This window comes from Dipodomys merriami, unplaced genomic scaffold (genome assembly GCF_024711535.1).
Source record: "Dipodomys merriami isolate MVZ:Mamm:240054 unplaced genomic scaffold, mDipMer1.0.p SCAF_60, whole genome shotgun sequence".
Taxonomy (NCBI): domain Eukaryota; kingdom Metazoa; phylum Chordata; class Mammalia; order Rodentia; family Heteromyidae; genus Dipodomys; species Dipodomys merriami.
In genome coordinates this window covers 6,855,902-6,868,501 of record NW_027206180.1, presented here as the reverse complement: position 1 = coordinate 6,868,501, position 12,600 = coordinate 6,855,902, and the positions used below count along the sequence as shown (strand labels likewise).

Here is a 12,600-nt window from a genome sequence, read left to right as displayed (position 1 = left end):
AAAATTCAGCTAGTAATTATTTGCTAGTTTATTATGTAATTTTCTTCATAACTATTTCAAGACAGTTTTGGATTAAATGTGACAAATTAGTGTAGCTTTGCCTCTAAGTGACAAGAGGTACAGAGACACAAAATGGGCCAGTGGCAGCCAGAAAGGCTTAACTCCAGGCCAGCCCAGTAAACACCTATAGCTTTGATCATGAGATTGCTTGAGATATGTCACAAGAGCCCAAAACAGCACCTGAGACTTTCCACCCATACTCTTGTAGTCAGAATATGAAGTATCCCATCTTAGTTTAACATTCTCTTGAGTAGATTAATCAGGAAATTTCAATTTCCAGAAGAAATGAAAACTGTACCTTGCGTCCACAGCAATATCCAAGGGACTGCATGACAGGGTCAATTTCTTGCTCAAAGACCTCTGCAAGTTTACTGCAAAACTTATAGACCCGGGACGTCTTACGATTATATAGCCAGGCATTGTTGAACATTAACCAGACATCATCCACATACTGCCAGGGCTCTTGGTACTGCCCTGTATCCAGCTTCCGTTTGATGGTAGAAAGGTCCATGGGGTTCTTCACAATGTCAAAATAATCCTTAAAAACAAAACAATCTCAGTCTAGTGCAAGGGTGGGGAAGCTTTGCTCTGCTAAGAGTCATTTGGATATTTCTAACATTGTCTGCGGATTATACAAAATTGTCAACATAGGCAGAGGGGCTGCAGGCAGCTGAAAAGCATACCGAACCTAGTCATCTATCGCATCCTGTATCAAATGACTTCATGGGCCTTATATGCATAACCCTACCTTTGTTCTAGTGGAGCCATTGTATTTCAAATGCCAGCCTTCTCTAATACTTTATCTTAAAAACATAATGAAAATAGAAAGTAACTGAACAATTTTCATTCTTAATAGTAAAAAATGGAATTGAAAAAAGTAACATGTAACATTCCTCTGATTTGACATATTAAAAATGGCAACTGATATGCTCAAGTATGATTAAAGTACTTCAAAGACAAAGTTAAGACAAAGTTTAAAAAAAAATTGTTTATTTTAGGCTGGGAAGGTGGCTTAGTGGTGGAGTGCCTGCCTAGTATGCATGAAGCCCTGGGTTTGATTCCTCAGTACCACATAAACAGAAAAAGCCATAAATGGTGCCATGGCTCAAGTGGTAGAGCACTAGCCTTGAGCAAAAGCAGCTCAGGGACAGTGCCCAGGTTCTGAGTTCACGCCCCAGGACTGGCAAAAATTAAAAAATAAATAAAGGTTTAATAAAAACATTTTAGGGCTGGGAAGGTGGCTCAGTGGTAAAGCGCTTGCCTTGCATGCATGAAGCCCTGGGTTCGATCCCTCAGCACCACATAAGCAAAAAGCAAAAAGCCGGAAGTGGCGCTGTGGCTCAAGTGGTAGAGTGCTAGCCTTGAGCTGAAGAGCTGAGGGACAGCATCCAGGCCCAGAGTTCAGGCCCTACGACCAGACCCCCCCCAAACACAAAAAAATTAATGAATATTTTAATTCCTTGATTTAAAATAAATTTATCAGCATGTATTTCCACAGATTCACTTTGGTCCAAACAAAATAAATGCTATTTATTTATTTATTGCCAGTTCTGGGGCTTGAACTCAGGGCCTGGATGCTATTATCCCTGAGCTGCTTTCGTTTAAGGTTAGAACTCTTACCACCTGACCTATAGCACCACTTCTGGCTTTTTCTGAGCAGTTTATTGAAGATAGAGTGTCTCACAGACTTTCCTATCAGGCTGCCTTTGAACTCTCATCCTTAGATCTCAGCTTCCTGAGTAGCTAGGATTACAGGTGTGAGTAAACAATGCCTGGCTAATAAATGCAATTCAAAGATTAACACATAGTTGTGAAAACTTTAGCTCAACTGTAGAGCATTTTTCTGAGGCTTGGTTCCCAGCACAAAAACAAACCTAAGGAATACTACTGATCAGTAGAACCTATGGGATCTATATTGTTTTTCAAGATTTCCTAGCGTAGTAAACAGAAATTTACAAGTATCTCATAATTAAATTTCTGGAATTTTTTTTCTTTTTTGTACCAGTACTGGGGGGCATGAAGTCAGGGTCTAGGTGCTGTATCTTAGCTTTTTCCCTCAAGGCTAGCACTCTACCAATGAGCCACTCCTCTATTTCCAGCATTTGGGGGATCAAATGGAGATAAGAGTCTCATGAACTTTCCTGCCCTGGATGACTATGAACCATAATCCTCAGATTTCAGTCTCCTAAGAAGCTTGGATTATAGGCTTGAGACTGGCTTTTTTTTTTTTTTTTTTGGTCAGTTGTGGGGCCTGAACTCTGGCCCTGGGCGTTGTCCCTCAGCTCTTTAGCTCAAGGCTAGAGCTCTACCACTTGAGCCACAGTACTACTTCCAGCTTTTTCAACTTATGTGGTGCTGAGGAATCGAACCCAAGGCCCTCATGCATTGCAGGCAAACACTACCACTAAGTCACCTTCCCAGCACCATGGCCTTTTTTTTTGGGTGTGGGGGAGTGCATTATTTTTGGTATGGAACTGAGGCTTGAACTTAGGGCCTGGACACTCTTTTAAGTTTTTTTTGGTAGGTTGTGGGGCTTGAACTCTGGGCCTAGGTGCTTTCACTCAGCTCTTTAGCTCAAGGCGAGCGCTCTACCGCTTGAGCCACAGCGCCACTTCTGGTTTTCTGGTGGTTTATTAGAGATAAGAGCCTCACGGACTTTCCTGCCTAGGCAGGCCTTGAACCATGGTCCTCAGATCTCAGCCTACTGAGTAGCTAAGGTACAGGCCTGAGACACCAGCACCCGGCTCTTTTAAATTTTAACTCAAGGTTCTTCAGCTCCACTTCCAGCTTTTTGAGATTAGTGTCATGGATTTTCTTGCCTGGGCTGGTCTCCAACCACAAGCCTCAAATCTCATCCTCTTAAGAGGAGAGCCACCTAGCTCAGCTAAATCTCACAATTCTTTGCCTTACTCAAGATCCCAAATGTAAAACAAGACCTGAAAGTTATGGACTAGAGGGGAGGGTGCTGCACTTGAGCCATAGCTCCATCTATGTTTTTTGCTTGTTAATTAAAGATTTTTGCTTGTTAGTTAGAGATAAGAGTCTCATAGACTTTTCTGGCTGGGCTGGCTTCCAACTGTGATCCTCAGATCTCTGCCTCCTGAGTAACTAGGATTACAGGCATGAGCTACCAGCACCTGGCTATAGTTTTTATATTAGGAGAAAAATCTTCAAACCAAGATTATTTTAGCCAATTTTTAAAGATAAAACAATGGATGCTCAAAACTATACCAAACTTCTATTATATTAACTTACTGGAATTCCTAGGAGCTGGGGGTCTACAGGCTGCCGAAAAGGTAGGGACTCTGGGTCCTGTCGATAGAGCGCTTCTAGGGTTGGCATAAGTGCTTGGCGTAGCTCCTCAGGTTTAAAAACTGCAGAAAACAACAACAACAACAACAAACAGAAAAAGATATTATTAGGTAGTAAGTGCTCAAATCTTTACAGTATCACATTTAAAATGGAAGCCTGGGTTGAGGGTGGTGGCTCTCATCTCTAATCCCAACTACTCAGAAAACAGATAGGAGGACTGACTGCAACTCCAAGGGGTGGGGGAAAATTCAAGAGATTCCACCTAAACAGAGAAAGCTGGGAATGGCAGCAAGTGCCTAACAAGCCAGCTAAGGTGTGAAGAAAAGGAGGATAATCGTCTAGGTTTAGTTCACTTAACTCAAAAGTAAGGGCAAAAAGGGCTGGAGGTGTGACTGCAGAGAAGAGAACAGGCCCAGCAAGTCCTAAATCCTAAGATCAAACTCCAGCATAAACAAATAAATAAGCCATTTAAATGTAAATAAAAAAGGCCAAGTAGTCCATTCAGAATGATTCCAAAGCTCCCAGGCAGCTCTCACTCATTAGAATCTAAAGTGTTATTTAGGGATTCTGAAAATATAGTAATGGGTTTTTGTTGTTGTTGTTGTTGTTCCTGGGGTATGAACTCAGGGCCTAGGTGCTGTCCCTGATCTTCTTTTGCTCAAGGCTAGTGCTCTACCACTTGAGCCACAGCACCCCTTCTGAGTATTTTATTGGAGGAAAGAATTTGTGGGCCAGACACCGGTGGCTCATGCCAGTAATCCTAGCTACTCAGGAGGCTGAGATCTGAGGATCATGGTTCAAAGCCAGCCTGGGCAGGAAAGTACAAGAGACTCTTATCTCCAATAAACCACCAGAAAACCGGAAGTGGCGCAGTTGCTCAAGTGATAGAGCTTGCCTTGAACTGAATGAAGAGCTGAGGGACAGCGCCCAGGAGCAGAGTTCAAGCCCCATGACCAACCCCCAAAAGAGAGAAAGAAATAGAATCTGTTGGACTTTCTGGCTTCTAACCACAGTTCTCACATCTCATCCTTCTGAATAGCAAGGATTACAGGCTTGAACTACCAGCTCACAGTGTAATGGTTTTAAAAACTGCATTCAGGTTGGGTGCTGATAGCTCACACCTGGAATCGTAGCTATTCAGAGGCTGAGATCTAAGGATCGAGGTTCAAGGCCAGCCTGGGCAGACAAAACTGTGAGACTTTTTTAAAAATAATTTTTATTGTTATTATTAAGATGTTGAACTGTGTGGCTTTTATTTCCAATTAATCAGCAAAAATATGGGAATGGAAGTATGGCTCAACTGGCAGTGTCATCCTTGAATGAAAAAGTCAAGATTGAGGAAGTGGCCCTGAGTTCAAGCAAAACTCAACAAAGCAAAACAACTCCATTCACATCAAGGCTGGGGAACCAAAGATACAGTTCTCCAAGTGTGTATGGTTCAGAGAGCATTAGAAAATCTCTGTGCTGTCCAATGTGGTACTCACCAAGCCCTACTGGTAAAATTCCAATGAATCACAAAAGTTTTACACAAAATAAAGTTAATTCTGTCCATTACTTATTTTACTTCAAGGTACTTAGAAACTGTATCAGACCCTTTCTGGAGCACTGTGGTAAGATCAAAATTATTTCCCTAATGCTAAAATGTAGTATGTTAACATTTTGAACAGATAGAGCAAATGTAATGGCAAATAGTCACTAATATCTTCAAAAATGAAGAAAACCAAGGATACAAGCTAACACCACCAAATTCTACTTGAAAACTCTTACATTTTTTGTGGGCCCCTATACTCTGTACCCACAAGAAAAACAATGCTAGCCTGATAATTGAGAGCATCCTTAACGATCAGCAAATTTCAACCTCTGACAGGTACTTCTCACTCTGTAATGGGAAAACATGTGCACTGGTGCTGTGCACAAGCTGGCCTTTGAGCTGATACTTGTGCCAGCACTAGGGCTAACAGCTGAAGGACCTGCAAAATGTGCAAGAGCAACAGATACACAACTCTGATTATTCAATTATGGGGTATGCAGGTATTTCCTCAAAAAGGAAATAGACAAGGAAAAGTAAACCTGCATCTGCTACACAATCTATTTCTCAAAAATACTGTTTGGGATGGGAAGGTGGCTCAGTGGTAGAGCGCTTGCTTTGCATGCCTGAGGCCCTGGGTTCGATTCCCCAGCACCACATAAGCAAAAAGAAAAAAGCTGGAAGTGGTGCTGTGGCTCAAGTGGTAGAACACTAGCCTTGAGCTGAAGAGCTAAGGGACAGTGCCCAGGCCCAGAGTTCAGGCCCCACAACTGGACCCAAAAACAACAACAACAACAACAACAACAACAAAACTGCTTGTTTGAAGAGACTGAGGGTGATATTAAGGAATATGGAGGGCTTTTTTGACATCACAGGGTGTAAATGTTAACACATGGAAAAGAAGCCCACACTCTATAGTTTGCTCAGGGATTCCAGAGAGCCATTTTCAACTCTAGGAGAATGGAGGCAAGAAAGATAAAAAAGGGAAGTAGAATCAGTTTTGACTTTCAGTCTTTGGTGTGGAGGTGCAATACAGTTGTAAGTTACAGAAAACACCACCTACTTTTTTTGCGTGGCTGGGACGGGGATGTTGACTGAGAGGCTGCGCCGTTAGTGCTATTCTCCTCTTCTTCCTTAGCTTCCACTTTTACTTCAGGTTTCTTCTCCTCCACTTCCATTGGTTCTGATTTCTTCTCTGCATTGTCTGCTTCTTCTTTAACTTGGGAAGATCCTTGTAAATCCTCCTCCATCATCTTGAGAATCACAAATGACAGATGAGTATCACAAAGATCTATACCTAAATTAGCTTTTCTAGGCTCCTAAATCCGTATGGGCTTGATATGCCTTCCCCCAGTTAGGTTATTTATCATTTCTTTTCTCTTCCAGAGAATGGAATCAATTACTTGTTGTCCACTGAGTCACTTCAACACAGCACCAAGGCAATTACAGATCTAATTTAAAATGTCAAAATATTTTACATGTGCATTATAGTCACATATAGATATTGCTAGCTTACAATACGAATATTTTTGAAATTTATAGCAAGGATCAAAAGTCCCTCTTCAGAGGCAGGTGTGGTATAAACACAACAAGTAGTTTAGACTTTGGCTAACTGGCAAGCTTACATGCAGACGTCCCCACACTGGTTCATAAGCACAAGGCTGACAAAGCTGCTCAGTTTCCATAAAAGTCAAACATCTAGTTTAATTTGAAATCTCATGGTTTTTAGAATATTGTGGAGGCCAAACATATCCAGGCTGGATGCAGCAGCTCACAGTTTGCCAATGTTCAGCTTCTGCCAGAGGTTAACTAGCAAATGAATCCATCACTCTTTCTTTTTTTCTTTCCTTTTTTTCTTTCGGTCATGGGGATTAACTCTGGGCCTGGGCGCTGTCCCTCAGCTCTTCAGCTCAAGGCTAGCACTCTACCACTTGAGCCACAGCGACACTTCTGGTTTTCTGATGGTTTACTGGAGATAAGAATTCATGGAAGGGGCTGGTAAGGTAGCTCAGCGGTAGAGTGCATGCCTTGCAAGCATGAGGCCCTGGCTTCGATTCCTCAGCACCACATAAACAGAAAAGGCCGGAAGTGGCGCTGTGGCTCTAGTGGTAGAGCACTAGCCTTGAGCTAAAGAGCTGAGGGACAGCGCCCAGACCCAGAGTTCAGGCCCCATGACCGGCAAAAAAAAAAAAAAAAAAAAAAAAGAATTCATGGAAGCCAGGTGCTGGTGGCTCACACCTGTAATCCTAGCTACTCAGGAGGCTGAGATATGAGGATCATGGTTCAAAGCCAGCCTCAGCAGGAAACTCTGTGAGACTCTTATCTCCAATAAAAACCACTAGAAAACCCAAAATGGTGCTGTGGCTCAAGCAATAGAGCGCTCGCCTTGAGCTGAAGAGTACACAGACAGCACCCAAGCCCAGAGTTCAAGCCCCACAACTGACCAAAAAAAAAAAAAAAAGAGTTAATGGACTTTCCTGCCCGGGCTGGCTTTGAACCGTGATCTTCAGGTCTCAGCCTCCTCAGTAGCTAGGATTACAGGCGTGAGCTACCAGCACCTGGCCATCACCCTTTCTGTAGAATTAGAAATGAATGGAGGCCAGCAAGAAAAGATTGTAAAATAATTCAAACATCTACAATGAACAGCTGGAAGTGGAGGTGTAGCTCAAGTGGTAAAGCACCAGCCTTGAATGAAAAAAAAACAAACAAACAAGCAAGAGCACAAGGCTCTGAGTTCAAGCCCCAGTACTGGTAAGAACAACAACCACAACAAAAAGAATAGTCAATGTATTTTTGAACTCACATTGAAATAGACTATTACAACAAATCCAGGGACAACCATGAAAGGCTTGAGGACCTGTAGGTAAAGATTCCACATAACAATGTATTTACTGCTAGAGAATAACACCTACCTCAGGTCGAGACTCCCCCTTAGATTCACCAGGCTCGGGCTCCGTGTCTTCAGTCTTGACCTCTGCCTTCATTTCCAGTACTGGTACATCAGGTCCCGGCTGCTGGGAATTGGTTTCAGCACTGGTCACTGAAGGGGGACTGGGGACCCTGTTATCAATGCTGGCTGCTGCTTGAGAAAGCTGTGAAAACATTAAAATCAACCTCTTTGTAAATCAGACAATACAAATGGCCTTCAACCCTTTTGCTCATCCCATCTTCAACTTCTGGTTAACTTTCCTCAGTGCTATCCTAACAAGCCCCTATTGAGAACACTGAAGGACACAGTTACAAGGAGGGAGCTCTAGAGAAAGTCATCAATCAGAAACACAATTTACTCTTTGCCACAAATGCAGAGATAGGAAAACAGACCTTTCTAAATTATGATATAAAACCATTTCCTCCCAAGGTGTCTAGCTAAACTATTTTATCATTAATTCCCTTCAAAAAGGCTTACAATGTTTAAAACAAGACACTGAATTATAAACGTCCAGGTACTTATGAGGGGAGGGCGCCAGCTGCCTGTGTAGGAAGAATGTCTAATGGGCTTGTGTTAGCAGAGGATAGTGATGGTGGTATACTAAAGAAACCACTAAAAATATTACACATTTTCCAAGTCTTTTTTTTTTTTTTTTTTTGAGGGGAGGGTGGTCAGTCGTGGGGCTTCCACTCTGGGCCTGGGCACTGTCCCTGAGCTCTTCAGCTCAAGGCTAGTGCTCTACAACTTGAGCCAGAGCACCATTTCTGGCTTTTTCTGTGTATGTGGTGCTAAGGAATGGAACCCAGGGCCTCATGGCATGCAAGGCAAGCACTCTACCATGGAGCCACCTTCCTAGCCCCTCAAAGTCTTACAAGGAACGGCTCCCCGACTTTTTGTTCAACCTGCATGAAGTACAAGGAATTGAACACTACCATTTTAGGCATACTCTCAGAACCATAATGAACCCAAAGATACAAAAACAAAACAAACAACTAAAAAAAAGAAACTATCTGTATATATCTACATACATATCTTTATAGGTAAGTAGAAATAATATTGGGATTCACTTTGAATATGCTCAGTACCTACAAATAAAGTTAATATAATTATGAGAGTGGAGAGGTCTAAGACAGTCTTATAAGAAAATGATAGTAGATGGGTGAGGCAGTTTACACTTATAATCCTAGTTACTTGAGGGAGTGCAGGGTAAAGCTAGGCATGATGGTGAGCACCATTTTTTTTAGCTATGGCCAGGAGCTTAATTAGGAAGATAACACAGTCTGGGCTGGGCCCAGGCAAACAGTGAGAGCCTCTGTCAAAAATAATCCAAGTAAAAAGGACCAGAAGCAGGGGTGCTGGCGGCTCACGCCTGTCATCCTAGCTACTCAGGAGGCTGAGATCTGAGAATAGTGGTTCAAAGCCAGCCCAGGCAGGGAAGTCCATGAGACTCATCTCCAATAAACCACCAGAAAACCAGAAGTGGTGCTGTTGTAGAGTGCTAGCCTTGAGCTGAAGAGCTGAGGGAAAGCACCCAGGCCCAGAGTTCAAGCCCTATGACTGACAAAAAAAAAAAAAAAAGGACTAGAAGCATAGTTCAAGTGGTAGAGGTATGAGGTCCTTAGTTCTAAATCCAGAACTACCACAGAAAATGATACTATGATCTCAGCAAAAACTTGGGAAAAGAATACGGGCAGCATGGGTATAGTGTAAGACCCTGCATCAGTAAACACAACTCAGCCCAGACAACAGCTGTTTATCTCCAGCTGGCATGGAGCAGGAGGCTTGAAGGTATGATCCCGCCATCACCACTTCCAGCCAAGAACGGGAAGTCTGAGCCACAAAGGTACAAACCTAGCTCTGTTGTTTCATTATCAAATAGAAAAGCCTTCTGTAGTTTGGAAAGGCTGGATGGAGAGGGGGAAGGAGAGTGATAGAGGGCTAAAACTAACGAATATACTGTAAACATGTAGAAATGAGACAAGTTCTTACTTGTGTAACTCATACAAGGGAACAAGAGGAAAAAGAAAAAAAAAAGAGGAAGGCTGATCAGCCAGGTTAAAGGGCAACATATAGTTAGGAGTACAGCATGCTTATCAGACTCAAAAAACATCAGCAATAAAACAGAACATGATCTATTAAAACCCCCAATACATTAGTCTAGGATAGATAATGGTAAACACAATGTCTTGTGTAATATACCACGATAAATACCGACTTCTGTAAACTCTTCTCATCGTTAAGTCATGTCCTACACAGCCTTGGGGACAATGCTAAAAGTACAGCACAACTCAGTGCAATTCCATCAAAATTACAGACACTTGGGGCTGGAAATGTGGCTTAGTGGTAGAGTGCTTGCCTAGCATGCATGAAGTCCTGGATTTGAGTCCTCAGTACCACATAGACAGAAAAGGCCGGAAGTGGTTCTGGGACTTAAGTGGTAGAGTGCTAGCCTTGAACAAAAGAAACTCAGGGACAGTACCTTGAGTTCAAGCCCCAGAACTGGCAAAAAAAAAAAAAAAAAAAAAGAAAAGAAAGAAAAAGAAAAAAAGAAAGAAAGAAAGAAAAGAATACGGACACTTTTGGTCTGAAGACAAACACAGAGGCTCACCGGTGTGCCAGGAGGCTGGGTGTGCACAGGCGTCGGCTGCTGCTGGGATGACTGAGGGGTAGCTACAGACGGGGGCTGAACTGGGGTTTGAGGTTGTGGGGTCACCTGGGCCTGCACTGCTGCCTGGACTGTAGGGGTGCTCTGGGTTTGGGCAGCACTGGGCACTGAGCCAGGAGTTGGGGTGGGAGTCTGCCCAGAAGACGATACAGGAGGAGATGGCTGAGCAGGAGCTGCTGGCTGGGGAGGTGTCATCCCAGGTGGGGTCGGGTGCTGGAGAGCGGGCATGCCAGCAGCTGTGGAAGCAGGAGGTGGTGTCGGATGCAAGGGTGACTGCGTCACTGGTGGGCAAGGCAGCTGGCTGGTCTGGGGCCCCAGCATGTTCAGAGGATTAGGAAGAGCAGCACCAGGCACTTGACCCTAAAAGAAATGGAGTATATTAAAACTATCTCCCCAAACTAAACATGTGACAAGATACTTGAAGAATTTATTAAAATCAAATCACAGTTCCTCAATGAAATCTGCTCATTTCATGGGGATGTGCAAGTTATAAAACTTCACAAGCTAGCCGAGCACCAGTACCCCTATAATCCTAGCTATTCAGGAGGTTGAAATTTGAGAATCATGGTTTGGAGCCTGTCTGGGCAGATAAACCCTGAGATTATCTCCAATTAACAAGCATAAAGCTGGAAGTGGAAGTATGGCTCAAATGGCAGAACATCATTCCTTGCGTGAAAAAGCAAATGGACAATGTGAGGCTCCGAGTACAAACCCTAGTATTGGCAGGTGCATAGGTGCACATGCACACGCACACGCACACACACATTATATTTGCATGAAGTTCCCCCAGAGAGAATTCTAAACAAGTTAATAGTTACAGAACAAAGCAGGGAAAGACAAAGAAATGCTGATACATTTAGGTTAACAGGCCACACAAATGTTGTCCCTGGTCCCAACGTGAACGTACCTGTGACACTCCTGCTTGGGCCCCTGGCTGCCCCATATTTACACTGTTCACACTCATTGCCCCACTGGATGATGAGAACTGGCTCTGTGGCAGAAACTGGTTCTGAGTGGGTGGCTGGGCCATCATGTTGTTGGCATGCGCGCTCATCATGTTCGGAGGCTGAGGCATCCGAGAAGGAGAAATGGCCATCTATGAGACAACAAACATCAGAGAGCTGCAGCGCAGACGTGGCACGGTGGATGAAAAGAACAAGGAGAGACACAAGCTTTACATCCTAGCCTGGCTCCAGCCCTGGAGACTAGCCTTCACTTAGCTCCACAGCTCCTACACTCTTTCCTATACATTCTTAAACCATCTCTCAAATAAACCAACTTTGAAAGTCCTTTAAACAGTAATCAATAGCATGCTCTAAATGTTAAGTTCAAGCATGCCTTTTAATCAGTTCTCTGAAGTGTTTAGAAAACAGCCATGGGAGGGCAGGCTCAGTCAACAGACACAAAACTGCTGTCTGGCCTGAGGTCAGCTGCCTTCTCCACCTCAGATTTTCATCCTTCTTACTCTGGGCTTGTCATTCCATTTAAAAAAAAAAAAAAAAAAAAAGCACGGGCTGGGAAGGTGGCTCAGTGGTAGAGCGCTTGCCTTGCATGCATGAGGCCCTGGGTTCCATTCCCCAGTACCACATAAGCAAAAAGAAAAAAAAAAGCCGGAAGTGGCGCTGTGGCTCAAGTGGTAGAGCAGTAGCCTTGAGCTGAAGAGCTGAGGGACAGCGCCTAGGCTCAGAGTTCAGCAGGCCCCACGACCGAACCCCCCCCCCAAAAAAGCACCAACCAAATTATTCTTTATTATTGCAATAACAGAGATATCTGGGCCAGGACAACAGTGGCTCACACCTGTAATCCTAGCTACTCAGGAGGCTGAGATCTGAGGATCATAGTTCAAAGCCAGCCCAGGCAGGAATGTCCATGAGATTCTTATCTCCAATAAACCACCAGAAAACTGGAAGTGGTATTGTGGCCCAAGTGGTAGAGGGCTAGCCTTGAACTGAAGAGCTCAGGACAGTGTCCAGGTCCAGAGTTCAAGCCCCACAACCGTCCAAAAAAGAAATGAGGCTGGGTGCCAGTGGCTCACACCTGTAATCCTAGCTACTGAGGAGGCTGAGAGCTGAGGATCGCAGTTCAAGGCCAGCTCAGGTAGGAAAG

General features: G+C 43.7%; 1 protein-coding gene across 1 annotated transcript in view; it reads right to left on the bottom strand.

The window, feature by feature from the left end:
• LOC138814578 (histone lysine acetyltransferase CREBBP) overlaps nucleotides 1-12,600 on the bottom strand; it is a 130,565-nt gene that overhangs the window by 32,979 nt on the left and 84,986 nt on the right. Inside the window, exons 13-18 of the mRNA XM_070003584.1 lie at nucleotides 11,402-11,590; nucleotides 10,438-10,854; nucleotides 7,813-7,992; nucleotides 5,964-6,153; nucleotides 3,316-3,434; nucleotides 359-598 (exon numbers count right to left, since the gene is read on the bottom strand). Coding sequence (XP_069859685.1) covers nucleotides 359-598; nucleotides 3,316-3,434; nucleotides 5,964-6,153; nucleotides 7,813-7,992; nucleotides 10,438-10,854; nucleotides 11,402-11,590 — 1,335 coding nt within the window. The remainder of the gene's footprint in view (nucleotides 1-358; nucleotides 599-3,315; nucleotides 3,435-5,963; nucleotides 6,154-7,812; nucleotides 7,993-10,437; nucleotides 10,855-11,401; nucleotides 11,591-12,600) is intronic.